Raw genomic sequence first — 15,832 nt, forward strand, 5'->3', positions numbered from 1 at the left:
TATATGTGAAATAGCCCGTGTCAAAGCGGTTCCTGAGCATGAGGTAGCATCAGCAGCGCATACTCGATTGGAAAGTTTAGTCTAAGTGTGAACACGCTGATGGTACTGGGAAGAGGAGTATGATTTGCAGGGGCTTTCACTAATTAATATATTTGTTCACTTCATGCCACATGATAGATTTTTAAAATTAATTTTCTATCTTTTTTTTTAATTTTTTAATCAGGTAAACTTTTAAAAGCTGAATATATCCTAAGCAACCTTATTAATGACAGTGGAGCAACAGGTACGTATATATTTCTTTGCCAGTTTCATAGTTGCTATTTTGGTGGGATTTTTGATACTAATTTTAACAGTCACACAACTTTCAAGTACAACCAATCTGACCTCAGTAATGACTACTTACGTCACATTTCTCTTTTTTTCTTCACTGCTTTTTGCTGAAATATGGATATTGCAAGTTTATTTTGAAATAGCTGTTATTGATCCTTGTATATCTTCACTGGGATGGGAAAATACTCTGGATTGACAGCATTTCTACTAATTTCTCTGCCCAGACAATTTTAAAATGCGGACCAATTTCAAGCAATTGACTGATCTAGAAGACTAAGACAACTTTCCCACCCTCCCAAAATCCAGATAGTTAGAGTAATGCTTATCCTCCAAATTCATGCTGATCCTATGAACTAAAAGAATGCTTTATTCTAGACCTGTAGCAGACTGCAGTGCAATTATTTAGTATCGTCTGTGATTAAGAAAAGAGGGGGAGTTCTGGATCTTACAGCATTGTCTTCTGTTGCTGGATAGGCATGCAAAATGGTAAAAATGGGGCCATTCCTTAATGCACCATGACGTTCGTCAAAATTACTTTTGGATTTTTTGTCCTTTCTGTCAAACGACTCTACTGCTGGTCATGTGGTTTGTTGCAGATTTGGAGCAATGTGTAGTATTTCTAACGATAAGAATTCCCTAACTTTGACAGAGATCCATAATTATTATTTAGTTATGGTTTTGAGACTATATATTTTTAGGGTTTCCTATCTGTTCTCCCTTTTCTTAGCCTTCAGGGTTTGTTTAGTCAGTACTTTCAGGTTTCTCTAGAACCATGAAACTTAAAAAAAAAAAAAAAAAGTAGTAAGAAGCCTGTTCTGGTTTGTATTGGTTTGTTTTTCATGTGAAACTGAGATTCTCATAGGAGGGCCTTCATGTGAGAGGGCTTTCAATAAAATACCAGCTATCACTATTAAAGTGATAGGCAAAACACTGCATTTCATCTCTCTTGAGAATATGCTTTTCTTTTAAGATTATGTTCATCATATCCAATGATAATACTTGTTTGTTTAACGTTGAAGACGTGTTGTTGAACAGATGCTTCATGTTGAGAATTGCAGTGAGATGTTCATAATGCTTAGGAGAGCTTAGTGATTTTATTTCATGTTCTGTTCTGGAATCCGGTATAGATTTGATAACAAAAGACTTCGTGTAACTAATCATGTTGTGTTAGCGTGAAAACTTGTTTTAAGCTTCGTGGGATACCAATATCTGAAAAGAAAACATGTTTTGCCAATGGTTACAAATATTTTGCTGTGCTGTACGTGCCGATGGTGACAAGGATATCCCATATTAATCCTTTTGAGCGATTTTTAGTGGAACAATGTTTATATACGATGACTTTTTGTTACTTCACAGAAGAGAGGTACCTTTCACTTTTTATGTTGTGTTTATGCTCTATATAGCTGTCGCTCAAGCTGCATGCCCCTGTAGCTGTCTGCTTCCGTTCCTTAACGCACTGTCGCTTTGTCATCTGTCTGACTGTAAGTCCTGACTCAAAGCAGCTGAATTCAACGGGGAGAATCCTGCCAATTTACTGGGATTTAGGGTGCCCTCAGAGGATGAAAACGACAGCAGCATTTTTCATTCTCTGCTCTCATTTCTCAGGTACCTGGCGATACGCTAAGGAAAGCGATAGGATTCTTGTTCAGTCAGTCTGCTTACAAATCAGAGGACAGATTCTGCAAAAGCTCGGTAAGGCTTTTTTCTGTAAATGCCTGCTCAAAGATTTTCCCGTATTTATTTTGTTTTCTTTGCAGTCAAGCTGTAAAATGGTACGTTTTGCACGCCTCACAGTTTTAGCGTGTGTAGAACACCTGCCTGATGCCCGTAACGCAACCCCAGAAGATGAGTTGTAAACCCATCTCTTTGCAGCAAGGACCTAGAGCCCTGTACCAAGCAAACACATTTTAGAAATCAGCTTTTTATTATTAATCTTACCAGAAGTCGATGAGCATTCTGAAATGTTTGTTGTTGTTCCCTTTTTTCCCCTGTACTACTCCATGTTTGCTAACGCTTTTCTGAAATTCGCTGTTCCCAAGGGCATGGAGTAGTTTATCACTGGTAGATCAGAGCAATTTCCTCTCTCAAGACAAGAAAATCCCTCGTTTTCAGCATGATGGGCTTCTGTTTTCAGGGCTTGGTACTTGAGGCCAACAGCCTTAATTTTCTGCTTTTGATGTGACCTTTCATCTTCCATGACCGTTTGAGCTGAAGTTTTCTATGAGCGCAAAGTGTGTGTTTATGCGCAGTCAAAAGCGAAAGGAAACTAATAAATGTTCGGTGTCACCATAGCAAAAAATGCCATGGTATGCTTTTAAACTGTTCTGAGGGCTCCTGACTCAAGGAGGTGTAAAATAAACTCCTGAAAGCCATCTGTAGCTGTCATCTGCTTAGTGACTCTTCTTCTGGTTTATTTCAGGGATGTGGTATGAGGCAGCAGAGCTGATTTGGGCTTCATTTGTGGGATATTTCAAACTTCCTCAACCAGATAAAAAGGTAGTGTTTCCTTTTCGCTCTGGATATCCTTGCCAACCTAGCAATCATTCCAGATTAGCTTTTGTTTACTTCAGAAAAGTCTTTGAGCAATAATGTTTCAATTATGCACCTCAGACAAGGTTAACACGCAGGACAAATATTCTAGCCAAAGCCTGTATTGCGCATTGTTTCCGCATGCATGCACAGACTTATGGACACCTTTTTTCCTGCAGGCGTACGAAAGTAATTGTTTTCATTAAGCAGAAACAGCTGAAGTGAACCATCACTGAGGATGTCACAGGTGCCTCTGAGAAGGACAGAATGCAGCCACAGATTTTATTTATTTATCTATTTATTAGGACTAAGGCTGATTTTATTTTTTCTTCCTAGTAACCAAGCATGCCTGTTTGCTGGAGCGTTCACAAGCTGCACTACACTATCTGTTGCGGGTGGTGGATGTTCCCTGGCACCGCAGTATCCAAACACGTAGCAACAGCTACCGTATCTGTCGTTAGCACCTTTGTAAAGCTTTGTTGCGCTAATCTTCCCACTGTAGATGAAGCAACAGTCACACCATGTGTCCGTAGCTAAACAGGAATGTGAACCTAAGTCTTGCAAGTCCTAGGGTGATGCTTTAAGAAGTTTTGTCGTTGTACCCCAGCATAGGATGTCCTACAAAAACAGACCTTGTCGCCTCTCCTCGGCCATACCTTAAAGCTTGACCTCAATCTCAGAATGCTTTTATTGGAGAAAAGATGCGTAGTGAATTTTGCAGAAAGCATACAGATTCTTTACTGGCGTTCTTAACTATTTAGCTGGGCAGACCCTTAGCCTGCAAGTATAGATCAAGTCTTCTAGAGAGACGATTAGCAAGTTCATAAATCTGTTACATGTTCATGTCTTATTTTTTAATTGGTTCTACAGAAGCCCCCAATTACGTCAACACCAAGAACTCTTGACTTTTGTCCAACGCTGTTTGTTTTTTAATCAGTGCAATAAGCTAGTGTGCTAAAAACGATGCTCGTTTTCTTAGGTTACGCGTGATGAGTGTTTATTACTTCTTTCATCTCTCTAGACATCTTCGCTCTGGGTTTTTAGAAAGACTGGGATCAACTGGCCAGACCTTAAACATAATTTTTGGCTTTCTGCGGTCTTTTCTGAAAAACAGCGGTAAACCAGATTGAGTCTTTTTTCAGATGCGATTAGCCAAGGGCTTAATGCAGCTTTTGGTGATATCGTGAGACTTTGCTTTCATTGTCGCAACCAAACAGCACCTTGGGAAAATGCAATGCTATTTAAGTTGAAACCTAGAGCTAGTGGTAATAGGGATAGCTGCCGCTTGTGGAAACTCATACGTATCCACCAGGCTGCTCTCTGTGCAAGTCGAAAGTAATAAAACCCTACCAAGATGACATCTCTGAATTTCTTAGCAGTGCTGCTCTTTGGATCTTGTTTGTTTTGTTTGTTTTTTCTGGCATGTTCTACATAGAACCTACTTTATTGTGAGCAGTAAAATTCAAAGTACAAGGGGATAAACACTGTGATAATTTTCCATTTCAGGGAATTGCTACTTCCTTGGGTATTATGGCAGACATCTTTGCTTCCATGAATGAGAAGGATTATGTACGTTTTAAAACCAATGCTGAGATTGACCTGGTAAGACTTGGTGTGGTATTTGTGTGTGTAGATTCTTCAGATAGGCTGTATGTTGTTGTCCCAAATTGACCCACGCTTGGTCCTGCCTCCAGTTCCTCTCCTGTGCTGAGGGCTGAAGAAACTTCCATTGCTCCAGGTGAAAAAGTTCATTAGCACCTAGATGGAAGAATGCCTTGCTTCAGGAAAAAGAAAACATTAAGAGTATGTACAGAGTGTGTATGTCTGTGTAATATATAGAATATTGTAGGGTCAAAAAGTGACACATTGATGGTAAACCTGAGCAAAAATGCTCTTGCAGAAACAGACCTGGCTGTTTAAGATACGATGTCCCGCTCTTCAGGACTCAAAGTTCTCAGAGTGCTCAGGGAACCTACAACAGACAAGAAAAAATCCCAAGCTGCCTTGCTTCAATCTAAGAGGGTTGCTTACCAGCTAAACCCATCTCTTAGAAAAGAAAGCCTTTAAGATGAGGTTTTTCTTCAGGTTGGTTTTTTTTTTTCCTTTCACTAGAGCCTTCTCCGAGAGTTCAGTCATCGCTTATTATCAGCTGCTGAGGCCTGCAAGCTAGCGGCAGCCTACAGCCAGTACACCCCGCTGTTTGTCCTCACAGCTGTGGTAAGTATTAGTTTTCATTCTGAAAGTCTTACTTGTATAAGAGTCCGGGCTATAAAAGTTGGCTCTAATCCAGCTTTCAAACATTGCATCATATAGGGTATTGTGTCTGTGTTGTGGGTAGCTCGGAAGCGAAGCAGATGAGCAGAAAGCAGTATCTGTCTGCAGAGTGAGGATGGGCTTTCAAGCCCATCTAAGAATGCTGCTTCTCCTATAACTGCAGCTCTATTTCAAAGGAAAAAGAGCAGGATTATTTCCTCCAGGAAACACAGCAGCACGCAGTTTGATCTGACATTTGCTTCAAATTGTATAAGGGCTTCAAATATATTTCAAATATATTTGCCTCAAATATATTTTTTTCCTCCCTTTATTTAACTCTGACGGAGGTCCGGGTTTTTAATTCCTTCATTCCTCTTTCGTTCCCTCTCAGAACATCCGTGGGGTGTGTTTGCTGTCCTACAGTCACTCCAAAGACTGTCCTCCAGAAAAGAGAGAGTTCTACTTGTCCGAAGCTAAAGAATCCTTTGAGATTGGCCTCCTCACCAAGAATGATAACAGTCCCATCACCAGCAAACAGGAGCTCCATAGTTTTATTAAAGCGGCTTTCTGCCTCGCAACTGTGCATCGATGGCTCTATGGGGAGAGTGAAAAACTGCGTGAGGTGAGTCAACTATGTAAAGAAGCCATGGGAAAACTGCATTCCTACAGCACTTCACTTGCAGAAGAGGAAGAGAAAGGAATGCTTGCCACAGAGATCATGTCTCTGATCACATCCGTGAAGAAGCGCCTGCAAGTGGAAAGCTTCCCGAATTCTGATGCCAGGTCTTACGTTCCAGACAGTTATAAAGGCTCAGTGCAAAACCCTATCCTGCGAGGGGAAGCCAGCTTTGAGAAAATCCTTGCCATGCATTCTCAGCATCATCTGTCAGTGTGTGAAGTGTTTGAAAATACTTGCAGGATTCATAAAACCACATCAGGAGAAACCCAAGTGGGAGCTTGTATCACAACCTTAAGAACAGAAACCAAAAACGTAGACACTGTGTGTACTGCTGAAGAAATAGCGTACCAGAGAAAAGGCGCTGCAAAAATGCTGAATTCACCGACAGCAGGAAGTGGCTCAAAGAGACTCGGTGGCCAAAGAAATAAATACTTTGGTTCTGATGTGATGAAAATTTCCTATGATGAAGAGATTGAGCCATTAGAAATGGAAATAAATGATGCAAATGGTGGTTTCAGCAGATGGCAAAACAGGAGTCAAAGCACTACTTCAGAGAGCTCTTGGTGCAAGCTGTCAAAAAGTTACTCTTCCAGCTGGGAGGAACTAGACTGTAATAGCAGCAAAGAGTCTCCCAGGGAAGGGCAGCAGCAGGAAAAGGGCTCAGCGGAGATGCGGTGTTGCACGACAGAATCTGATGGAAATGATCAAGCTGCATACTTGAGCTCGTTATCTCCCAGAGCCTGGTCTCCATCTCTTCAGCCTTCCTTAGAGGTAGATATGCCCCTAGCTGGGAGGCCAGTAGAGAAGACGTCTCTTTGTGGAGAAGAGCTGCAAGAGGGAAAGAACTCTTCAGAAAAGAAAGCAGAGAAGGTGAACAAGGTAGCTTCCTCCTCCTCAGCCCCTTACTCTGTTCCTAAAAGGCAGGAGGAAGAGGAGGAGGAGTCGTCCTCCTCCGAGGTGGAGCTGGGCTGCAGGACCAAGGACAGCGGCAGGGAGGGCGGTGGTGCCCCTGGCTCCCGGCCCCGGAGCCGGTTTGCGTGGGTCCGGCCAGAAGGAGAAGGTGCAGAGAGCACAGGGGATCCTTTCTCTGAGACACGTCCCCACGCAAACGGGGCCGCTTCTGCGCTATCGATGAGCACGGAGCTGAAAATGGCCGGCGACTCCTCTGTGCGTGACTGGCTGAGGAAGTCTGCCGTGGTGGGAGACAGATCTGTCAAAGTGCCTGAAGTTGACACCCAAGCAGAAACAATGGATGACACTGAATTTGATTTCATCGCTATTGGAGACACAGTAAACAACTATCCTATGACATCCGTTGCAAAGCATCTATCAGCTCCCAGTGCACCAACGGCTTTGCCCTTGGGGGGAAAGATATCCGTAACCAAGCACTTTGGCTGTGCCACTACTGAAGAAGATGAAGAGAAATCTCAGGACGTGCTGAGCAGCAAAAGACAGTCCAGTTCGTCTCTGAGTTCATGGTACAAACCAACAGAGACACCCAAGAGTTCCCCTGAAGGTTCGTTTCTGAACCCAAGGGGAAGTGGTTTTGTCTTCGTGCCTGGGAGAACAAAGGAAGAAATCCTTGACGCTCGATTTCTGAGGGACGATGATTACATGCAGCTTCTGGCAGGGGTGGAACATAATTGGCTTGTCCAGAGACTGATGCCTACTGGAATTTTTAAGTCTAAACAGCTTCATAAAGCATACTGTAAGTTTCTGCACAGCGACGGGCATTTTCTCACAGCAACAGGTACTCCCACAGAGAACAGGCTTGATTCAGGCTTTAGTCATCGTTTATTAGGACTTAAATTTTTTGTTGTTTTATGAGTTTTTGTATAAGAATTTTAGCAATGGAAGAACAATCCTTTGAACTATTTTCTCCTATTCCTTCTTACCCATTTGCACATCAGTCACAGCTTCACGGAAGTGGGTTCCATCTCCGTGCCTGCTCAGTCCCTTCTGCTTCAATCCCTTCATGCAAGAGGCAACTTAGGCTGCTTGAACTCCCTGTGCCAGTTCATCCAGTCCTTTCTACCCCATCACTTGACTCTCTGGGTTTGTTTTCCATTTAGATTCCACATTTCATCCTTGCAAACTGTGTATTTTGTGATTAGCTTAATCATTATCTTAATAACAGCCATACCTTAATATGCAGACAGTTGATCAATATACTAGGAGCAGCACCGCTATAGGCGGCGTCATTGAGCTCATTACGTAAAACGCACTTAGGGCTCGTCCCATCTTGCATCTCTGAAGCCTGTTTAGTAACTTTTTGTTCTTAATGTACAATATCCAACTCTGCACCTAGATATCTCTTAGTATACATTTTATAGCCCGGTGCTTTGCTTTCAGAGAAGCCTGGATATCTTGTCTCCTGGGTGCTGGTTATTTTATCCCTCAGTACAGACTCAATAATCCTGTGGAATTGTCCATCCTACTCATGGTGTTTTCTTTTTGTAGCTGCTCTTCTTTTAAAATACTCGAAGAAATCGGGCCTCTGGACAGGCCAAGAAACAGCTGTATTCATTGGGGACTACTTGAACGTGGCAAAGGAAGGCAAACAGAGAAGTGCGTTTTGGATACACTTCCTGCACCAAGAAGAAAGCCTGGGAAGGTATTGACCAAACCAATTTCTGAAACAAAATGTTTATCAATGCTACTCTGGTAAGATTAGTCTTAGACCTATGATTCAGCTGGTCCAGTGCCTTTGTTAGACAGTAGCTTTTATCAACTGTTTTCAGAAGACAGTATAAATTTTTACTTAGACAACTACAGAAATTGTAGTCACAGTGGGAGAAGATTGTTTCTTTAGTCTGTTTCAACCAAGTTTACATTTGGTTAGATTTTGACTGATTTTTGGTAGCAAGAATGTTTTATGGCTTTCCCAAATCTCTTGGGCGTTTTGGCGATCTTTCCCATTGCTCCGTGTAACGCTCTGCGTTTTAATTTCTGGGAAGAAAAAACTATTTTACTGTTAGCTCCCAACAGCCATGTTAGCATTCATTTGCTCATGACAGCTCCTGAGATAATCTGATGGGAGCTTAAATGTTGTTTACTTTTTATTTGACCTCTAGCTCTGCCGTAGAGAATTAGCAATATATGTCTGTATGTGTAATACCTATAGGCAGAAAGGTGTCTCAGTTGCTTTAATTTTAGCAGCAGGTTTATTTAATGGGTGCATCTGCTCTGAAAGCAGGATTAAAAGCACCTATTTGCTTCATAAAGGCCTCAGCACCAGGAGATTTCTGCTAACTGCTAATTGCAGATTTTTGGTTGTTTTTAGAAGTAGCTTATGAATTATTATCAGTTCAGAACAGTATTTTAAGTTCCTCTTACAGTGATGTTTCTGTATCACAAGGAGGGCTTCCTAAGTGCAGCCTGCTACAAATCTACCCGTGCCAAACACTTCTCTTTCTGTTTTAGGTACGTTGGGAAAGAATATAAAGAAGAAAAAGGACTACTTCATCATTTCAGTGACGTGGAACGGCAAATGACCGCCCAGCACTACGTGACGGAATTCAACAAAAGGCTGTACGAGCAAAAGGTCCCTACGCAAATCTTTTATATCCCATCTGCAGTACTCCTGGTAAGAGCTGTCTTCTAAGCAATACAAAGGAATTGGTGGGAAGAGTTTCTTAAGTCCATTTTGATTTTAAAATAGGAGCAGTGAAGCCACCTCTAGATGACAAGCTGTCATTCATGTGATCTTACCTGGTAGCTGCATTTGCTCATTTCAGGACAGAAGACACCACAAGTTCATGGGTGAACTGGCAGAAAAGACTTCTGTTACAACTCAAACTCACTTGTAAATGAAACCCAGGAGTTACCCAGCCTTCTATATCATCTAACATCTAATCTATTTTCAGGGATAGTTATGAAATCTGAACAGCAAAGTTGACCCACTTTGAGTGTCACAACAATGTCTAAAACTTTCTAGAACCCAGCAAGTGAGGTTCTTGCAGACGAGTTGATTTGCTGCAGGACAGCTTTGAGGCCTTTTCTGCCTGATGCTGAATTTCAGGAACACAGGACTGGAAAGGACCTCCTCATGGCTCATCAGGTCCGGTGCCCTCATACCACAGCAGTGACTCTGCATAATTCCTTTTTATACTCATTAAGCCCTATCTTAAAAGCAGCCATGTTGTGGTTTGTGTTTTAACCTTCATTGCTTCCGGTAGGAAATTGTTCTAGAGCTGCTCTCTTGAGGTCTGGAAAATTTCTGCTATTTTCTAACCTGAAATTAGTCCATTTACATTTGCCCGTCTTGCAACTGCTTTGAGGCCTAGATTTAAGGAAGGAGCAGCAATAACATCCCCTCATAGCTGCTGTTCTCTAGGCTAGGGAAGCCAAGCTTGTTTTAGTGTCACCTCAAGACATAGGTGTCTCCTTCTCTGTTTATCCGTGAAGCCCTGAGCCTGTTCTACTTTGTATTCACAATTCTTACGCATTGATTGAATCAGAATTGTACAGTGTTCCCCTGAGACTCCACCACGCTTTTAGCAGAGGCAGTAGGAACCCTTATCCTTAGCGAGACCTCCATTTTTCATGGCCGTATCGCACTGGCAGCTCAGTCATCCTTCAAACGGCTATCCCAAAAAGCTCATTTCCTCAACAACAGCCCCTCAGCATGGAATAAGACACCTTTAAACCACGGACACCTTTAAACCACAGTTTGATTTAACTTGTTGACTCAGCCTCACAACTGATCCAGTGCCCTACAGCCTGTGCCTTTTCCGTTGTCCCTAACGACACAACCAGTGTGGGTTGTACTCAGTCACAAGAAGGTGACGCCTGTTGCCTTCCCTGCAGCTGAGCATGAGTGGATGGGTGAAGAAAGGCTGTTGGAATCGGCAGGGCCGTGAGCTTCAGTGAGGCCACGGATCCATCAGCCGCCTCTCACTAAGGAGAGTTTCTGTCCCTCCATCCCAGTGGTCCAGCCTCAGAGATGGGCTGCTGAGAGCCATGAGAACCAAGTGGCTGAGAGCTGCTGGGATGCAGAGTTACCCGAGAGAGCCTGGGAGGGGAAGGGGCAGGAAAGTTGTGAGAATTACTCTTTCTGAGTAGGTTGAAAAAACAAGGAGCTTGAAGCTAAAAGTTTGAAGAAAAAGCACTTTGGGATTAGTCTCTTGAAACAGCAAAACCCAGCTGCTAAAATACCCGGCGCTCAACCAAAGCAACAGCTGCTTTTTATCACGCAAGATGCTTCTTTGCTTGCTCAGTTCTGAACACGTGGAGTTTGAGGTGGCTGCGTTAGATGTGCCCTCAAGTCTTTAACGCCTGGATTGTACAGGTAACTGTAGCCAGGACAGCTCTTGCTTCTGCTCTTTCTTCTGCACGATGGTTGTGAGGACGGCACGCAAAGCCACGAGACAAACGGCCCTGCTGTGCCAGCACCCAGCCTGGTTGTTAGAGGCCGAAGCCGCATCTGAGTGACCTGGCACGGAGGTTAAAGCTGACAATCCATTCCCCAGCGGGAAAGTAAAGGATCTTTTCTTTATTCTTATGTTTAACTTTTCCATTTGACTTGTGTTTCAAATATGGAGATCTACCCTCCACAGCACAGCGCTGACCTCACGGTTTCATTACACGGAGGTGTATGATAGCATGCTATGCATATTACTGTTAGCCATTCTGGCACTAGATCTGGCTCTATGCCACTCGCTAATAAGGCCTAATGAGAGTCTGGCGTTGGTGCTTACAAGCCTCTGAACACAGAAATGACTAAAAAAATCCCCCAAACCCTCCTGCTGGTTATTTACGCACTGAAGAAGGACCAGGTGCAGGTTTACCCCAATCTTTTCAGCTTTCTGGCTTATTCTTTAGCGTAATCTCCTGAAAGAAGTTTCCTATTTGCTGGACGAACTAGATATTTCTCGAATTCGTTGCTTTTGGAGTTTGCAAAGTCAGGCTGACTTTGCGTTGGATCTTTTACCACCCTTTGTTCTAGTTAAATGTGAGCTCCTCATCTAAACAGCCTGTGTTTTGAATCAGCAGTGGGTTAACATGAAGGCTCTTCCCATCTGTCTTAGGACGGGAAGTTCTAGGAGCAAAACCCAAGATGTCAGAGGAGCTTTTAGCATCCTTGTTTTCACGTCTCCGCTTGCCTGACTGTCATGAACACTCTCTTTTCAGATACTGGAAGACAGAACCATAAAAGGATGCGTAAGCGTGGAGCCCTACATCCTCGGGGAGTTTGTGAAGCTGTCCAACAACACGAAGGTAGTAAAGAACGAGTACAAAGCCACAGAGTACGGTCTGGCCTACGGCCATTTCTCCTATGAGTTCTCCAATGGAACAGACGTTGTTGTTGATCTGCAAGGTTAGTGTTACAGTGAACTTTATTTCTTCCCTGTCCTCTCATGTTGCAGAACACGCTATATAAAGGACATACTGTCTCTACATGACATAAAGCGAGGGAGGTACGCGCGGGTATGTTTTTGACTTGAGCAGTGCTCTTGTTCTCCGTTGCGCCACAGCAACAGCGCTTAAGCCACGTGTTCCCAAGCGTGCCAGAGCTTCATGCTGCGGAGCGATCGGCATCTAAAGCCAGTCTGCAAGGATGTATCTTGTGGAAGGAATCATCTAAAGGACAACCGCTAAAAGAGGCAGCGGGTTTTGTCACGCTTCTTCCTTCACAGAATTGGCAAGCTTAAAAAAAATCTCCTATTCAGCTAATGGACAATTGAGCTCTTTGGCTAAGAACCGAAGATAAAACCTTTCAGATCCCACCTTTAGCATGCAGGTATCTTTGGGATATTCATTTCGGTAAATGTTCATTATGTACCTCTTAGGATTCTGCTTTTGCTGGCATAGGTGCAAACTGGGAATCACCAAAGTGACGCTAACAGCGTGGGGCTGTGCCAGGAGTCCTGAGTGCGGTAATACAAAGGCTGTGATGTTCCATACCAAGATCTATCCTTTCTTCCGCAGGTTGGGTGACAGGTAACGGGAAAGGCCTCATCTACCTCACAGACCCCCAGATTCATTCTCTTAATAGCAAAGATGTTTCACGCTCCAACTTTGGGAAGAAAGGAATTTATTACTTCTTTAATAATCAACATGTGGAGTGCAATGACATCTGTCGCTGCCTTTCTTTAACAAGGCCCTCAGTAGAGCTGCCGATGTAGACTCGCACAAGACGGTCACACAAAGAATGACCCGTAATCTGGACGCTGGTTTACCCTACATGCCTTTAGGAGGGAGCGTATTGTCGTTGCGAGAACAGAGCCACCAAGACGATACCCGTGTGAGTCGAGTCAGTCATGACCTGTATGACACTGGCATCCAGGCTGGTAATACCATGTTACCATCTTGTGTACAATCTGAACCTCGTGTTGTTATAGCCATCTGTAAGAATTAACAGAAAAACATAAGAAGAGTGAAAAAAAGCCTCTCAAATTGAGCTGGAGGTGTGCTACAAGACTGTATAATAAACTTCTAATCTATACAGACCCAGTAAGGGCAGTAGGCGCCTTCTGCTCTTTGGAAATGGAATAAGAGATGGAGTGAGACAGCAGCAGAGAGTTGTAGTTCAACCAACTGTAAAATTTTCAGAAACTTGTATAAATGCTTCAGGGAGCAAACGGTAATGTTTTGGTTTCTTCAAAAATAACGAAGTTCCTTTCAGAGGTGTGTATGTATATCTGCATATGTGACCACACCACATCTCAACATCTAAACTCCTACAGCCAAAGATGAAAGTTGTATAACTATACCATGGAGGGGCTTTCTCAATAACTCTGCCTGTGCTGGGAACATGCTTTACTATCACACGTGCCAACAGCTGCAACTTAGTCCTTTAACTCCACTACTTTAGCAGTATATTTGTTTTGTTTGTTACCGAGCGTATTCAGAGAGCCCCTGATTTTGAACACCAGGACTGAACAGCCTGTGGCATGTATGCTGGCCACATGCTTCAGTACTGCCTGCCTGGGTTAGAGGCAGCTGCAGCCTTTTACTTTTTAGGAAACAATCTTTTGTGGGGTTTTTTATTGTTTGGTGGGTTGTTGTTTTGTTGTGGTTTTTTTTTAAACTAAAGCTTGCAATTCATTCATGTGACTACTTTCACCTACGGCAATTCACGTACTGATAACCAACCTACCTGCAAGGGACCCAACAGAGTTGTTCTGTCACAATGGATTTCAGAAGCATATAGAAGAAAGCAATGCCCTCTCAACGTTGTGAATTCTAGCTGAACAGCTGAAATCTTACATTTTTTTTCAAGCACAGGCTGGTTAGCTAAAAATAGTCAAACCCACTGGCCTAGTCAGATAACGTATATATATGCTGTAGAGAAAAAAGCCATGAAAAAGAGGGAATGAGAGCTCCTCACAATGTTGTGCCTCATCAAAGCTGAATTAAGCCAACTGAAGTGTCTGTTTGAAATAAAAAAGAAAAACCCAAAACTATTGGCAATATTACTTGAATTCAGACTGTGCTGAAAGAAGTGTTTTCAAATCGGATATGCTGACTAATGCATTTTGTCCTAAAAAATTCAACTGTCCGTTTTACATCTACTGCAGACAGGCTTTTAATGAGTTACCTAACCAGGATGAGTGGACTTCAACCTTCATTTCCAAGGGGTAATTAACCTGCGAGGGCTTCCGGCAGGATGCTTGTTTCAGCCTCTCTCGGGGAGGCGTTGCAGCTTTTGGTTAAAAGCAGAGGGCGTATCTTTGCATCTACAGGTTGCGGCTGATTTTCTATTCCACAGGAGAAGGAAAGTGATCTTTTATTCTTCCAGCACGTCTTTCCTGGTGTTACTAGCCTAACTGGCAGGCAGAAAAGTTATTTCTGGGGTAGTTCAAGCAAAGGTGATATGTTATTCCCCTTAACAGCGCCACATATGACAGGAATTAACGCACAGAACTGGAGCTAATGTTTCTTTCTGCCTCTCGAGCCAAAAGAAACGATGAGACCTAGATTTTACTCGTCCACGACCATGCCAGCACCTCCAGACTATGGCTCTGTGCGCTCCCATGTGTCTTAGAACGTTCTTATCTTGAAAAACGGTGGGTAGCTTTCCCATTCCATCAGCAGTAAAAAGCTGCCTTCATTTCAAATTCTCCTCTTCTCCTCCAAAGCCCTGATGTCCCACTGCCCCTGAGCTCAAAGACGGGCTCATCTCTCTGGGGAGATTTTCCTGATGAGAAAGGGAACACAGGGTCAAACGCCCACAAAAAAGATGGGTCCCCAACAGAGAGTAGGCTTTAACAAAACCATCAGCTTTTGTTTCTGCAGCCAGCAGAGATTTTTTTTTTAGGCTTTTGTTCCTGCTTTTTAGTAGCAATGCTATTGTTTTCTAGGTGATGTTTGTGCTGAGTTGTTTGGAAAGATGCCCTATCACTGCACTGACCCATTAGAACTAGGTGTAAAAAGGGAGTAGCAGGAGAAGAAGAAAAAAAAAATTAAATCTCTTTATTATGGTGCATAAACCTTCAGTGTTGGGGAGCTGTGCAGCTGCGCAGGAAGAAAAATGCATTCAAAAATATAATGCTAGTGTGAATAATCCTTTCTCGAATGCTGCTTGCAGACTGCTTCAGCTTTGTCAGGTGAACTTGAACTGGGCCATCAGATTTGCTGCCGTTCCCATTGCACACTGTCTATCACCCCGGGGCATTCAGCATCTTGACTGTTGTTAAAAGCGAGCAAACAATCCATCATTGAGCCGGGGAGTCACTCGCTCATAGAAAAGTAAAATCGGCATGTGACGGTACACTCGGCCCCAGTGTTTCGCAGATTAAAGTGATACATGAAAACTCACGTGTTACTGGGAAGATTAAGTCCGTTATCTTGTTCCGCAGCCAATAAAGGACGCCCTTGTCTGCAGCAGTAGGGAAATGCTGCCTTTAACCAAGTGACAAACGCCATGCATACATAGCTCCGTGCTCCGGCAAAAGAGGACGCCGGGCTCTGAAGAGGAAACAAAGCTAGTTAGCGAGATCTCGGGAATTAATAGGCAGCAGAGATGCTGTGTTAAAGCCTCACTGCAGAGGCTTTCCTTTCTCTATAGAGACAATTAAAAGGAAAACAAAACCTCCC

General features: G+C 43.2%; 1 protein-coding gene across 7 annotated transcripts in view; it reads left to right on the forward strand.

Annotated features, from left to right (window-relative positions):
* ALPK1 (alpha kinase 1) overlaps positions 1-15,832 on the forward strand; it is a 58,644-nt gene that overhangs the window by 40,675 nt on the left and 2,137 nt on the right. For 6 of the 7 annotated variants that reach the window (XM_075750963.1, XM_075750964.1, XM_075750962.1 and 3 more), the window contains 10 exons: positions 224-283; positions 1,936-2,022; positions 2,750-2,826; positions 4,366-4,461; positions 4,972-5,076; positions 5,504-7,499; positions 8,252-8,405; positions 9,215-9,377; positions 11,924-12,110; positions 12,722-14,196. In XM_075750963.1, the coding sequence (XP_075607078.1) occupies positions 224-283; positions 1,936-2,022; positions 2,750-2,826; positions 4,366-4,461; positions 4,972-5,076; positions 5,504-7,499; positions 8,252-8,405; positions 9,215-9,377; positions 11,924-12,110; positions 12,722-12,918 (3,122 nt within the window). In that variant the 3' untranslated portion in view covers positions 12,919-14,196. Of the gene's footprint in view, positions 1-223; positions 284-1,935; positions 2,023-2,749; positions 2,827-4,365; positions 4,462-4,971; positions 5,077-5,503; positions 7,500-8,251; positions 8,406-9,214; positions 9,378-11,923; positions 12,111-12,721; positions 14,197-15,832 lie in introns of those variants that run through there. The other variant, XM_075750969.1, reaches the window with a different exon arrangement.

Source organism: Balearica regulorum, chromosome 4, assembly GCF_011004875.1.
Source record: "Balearica regulorum gibbericeps isolate bBalReg1 chromosome 4, bBalReg1.pri, whole genome shotgun sequence".
Lineage (NCBI taxonomy): Eukaryota > Metazoa > Chordata > Aves > Gruiformes > Gruidae > Balearica > Balearica regulorum.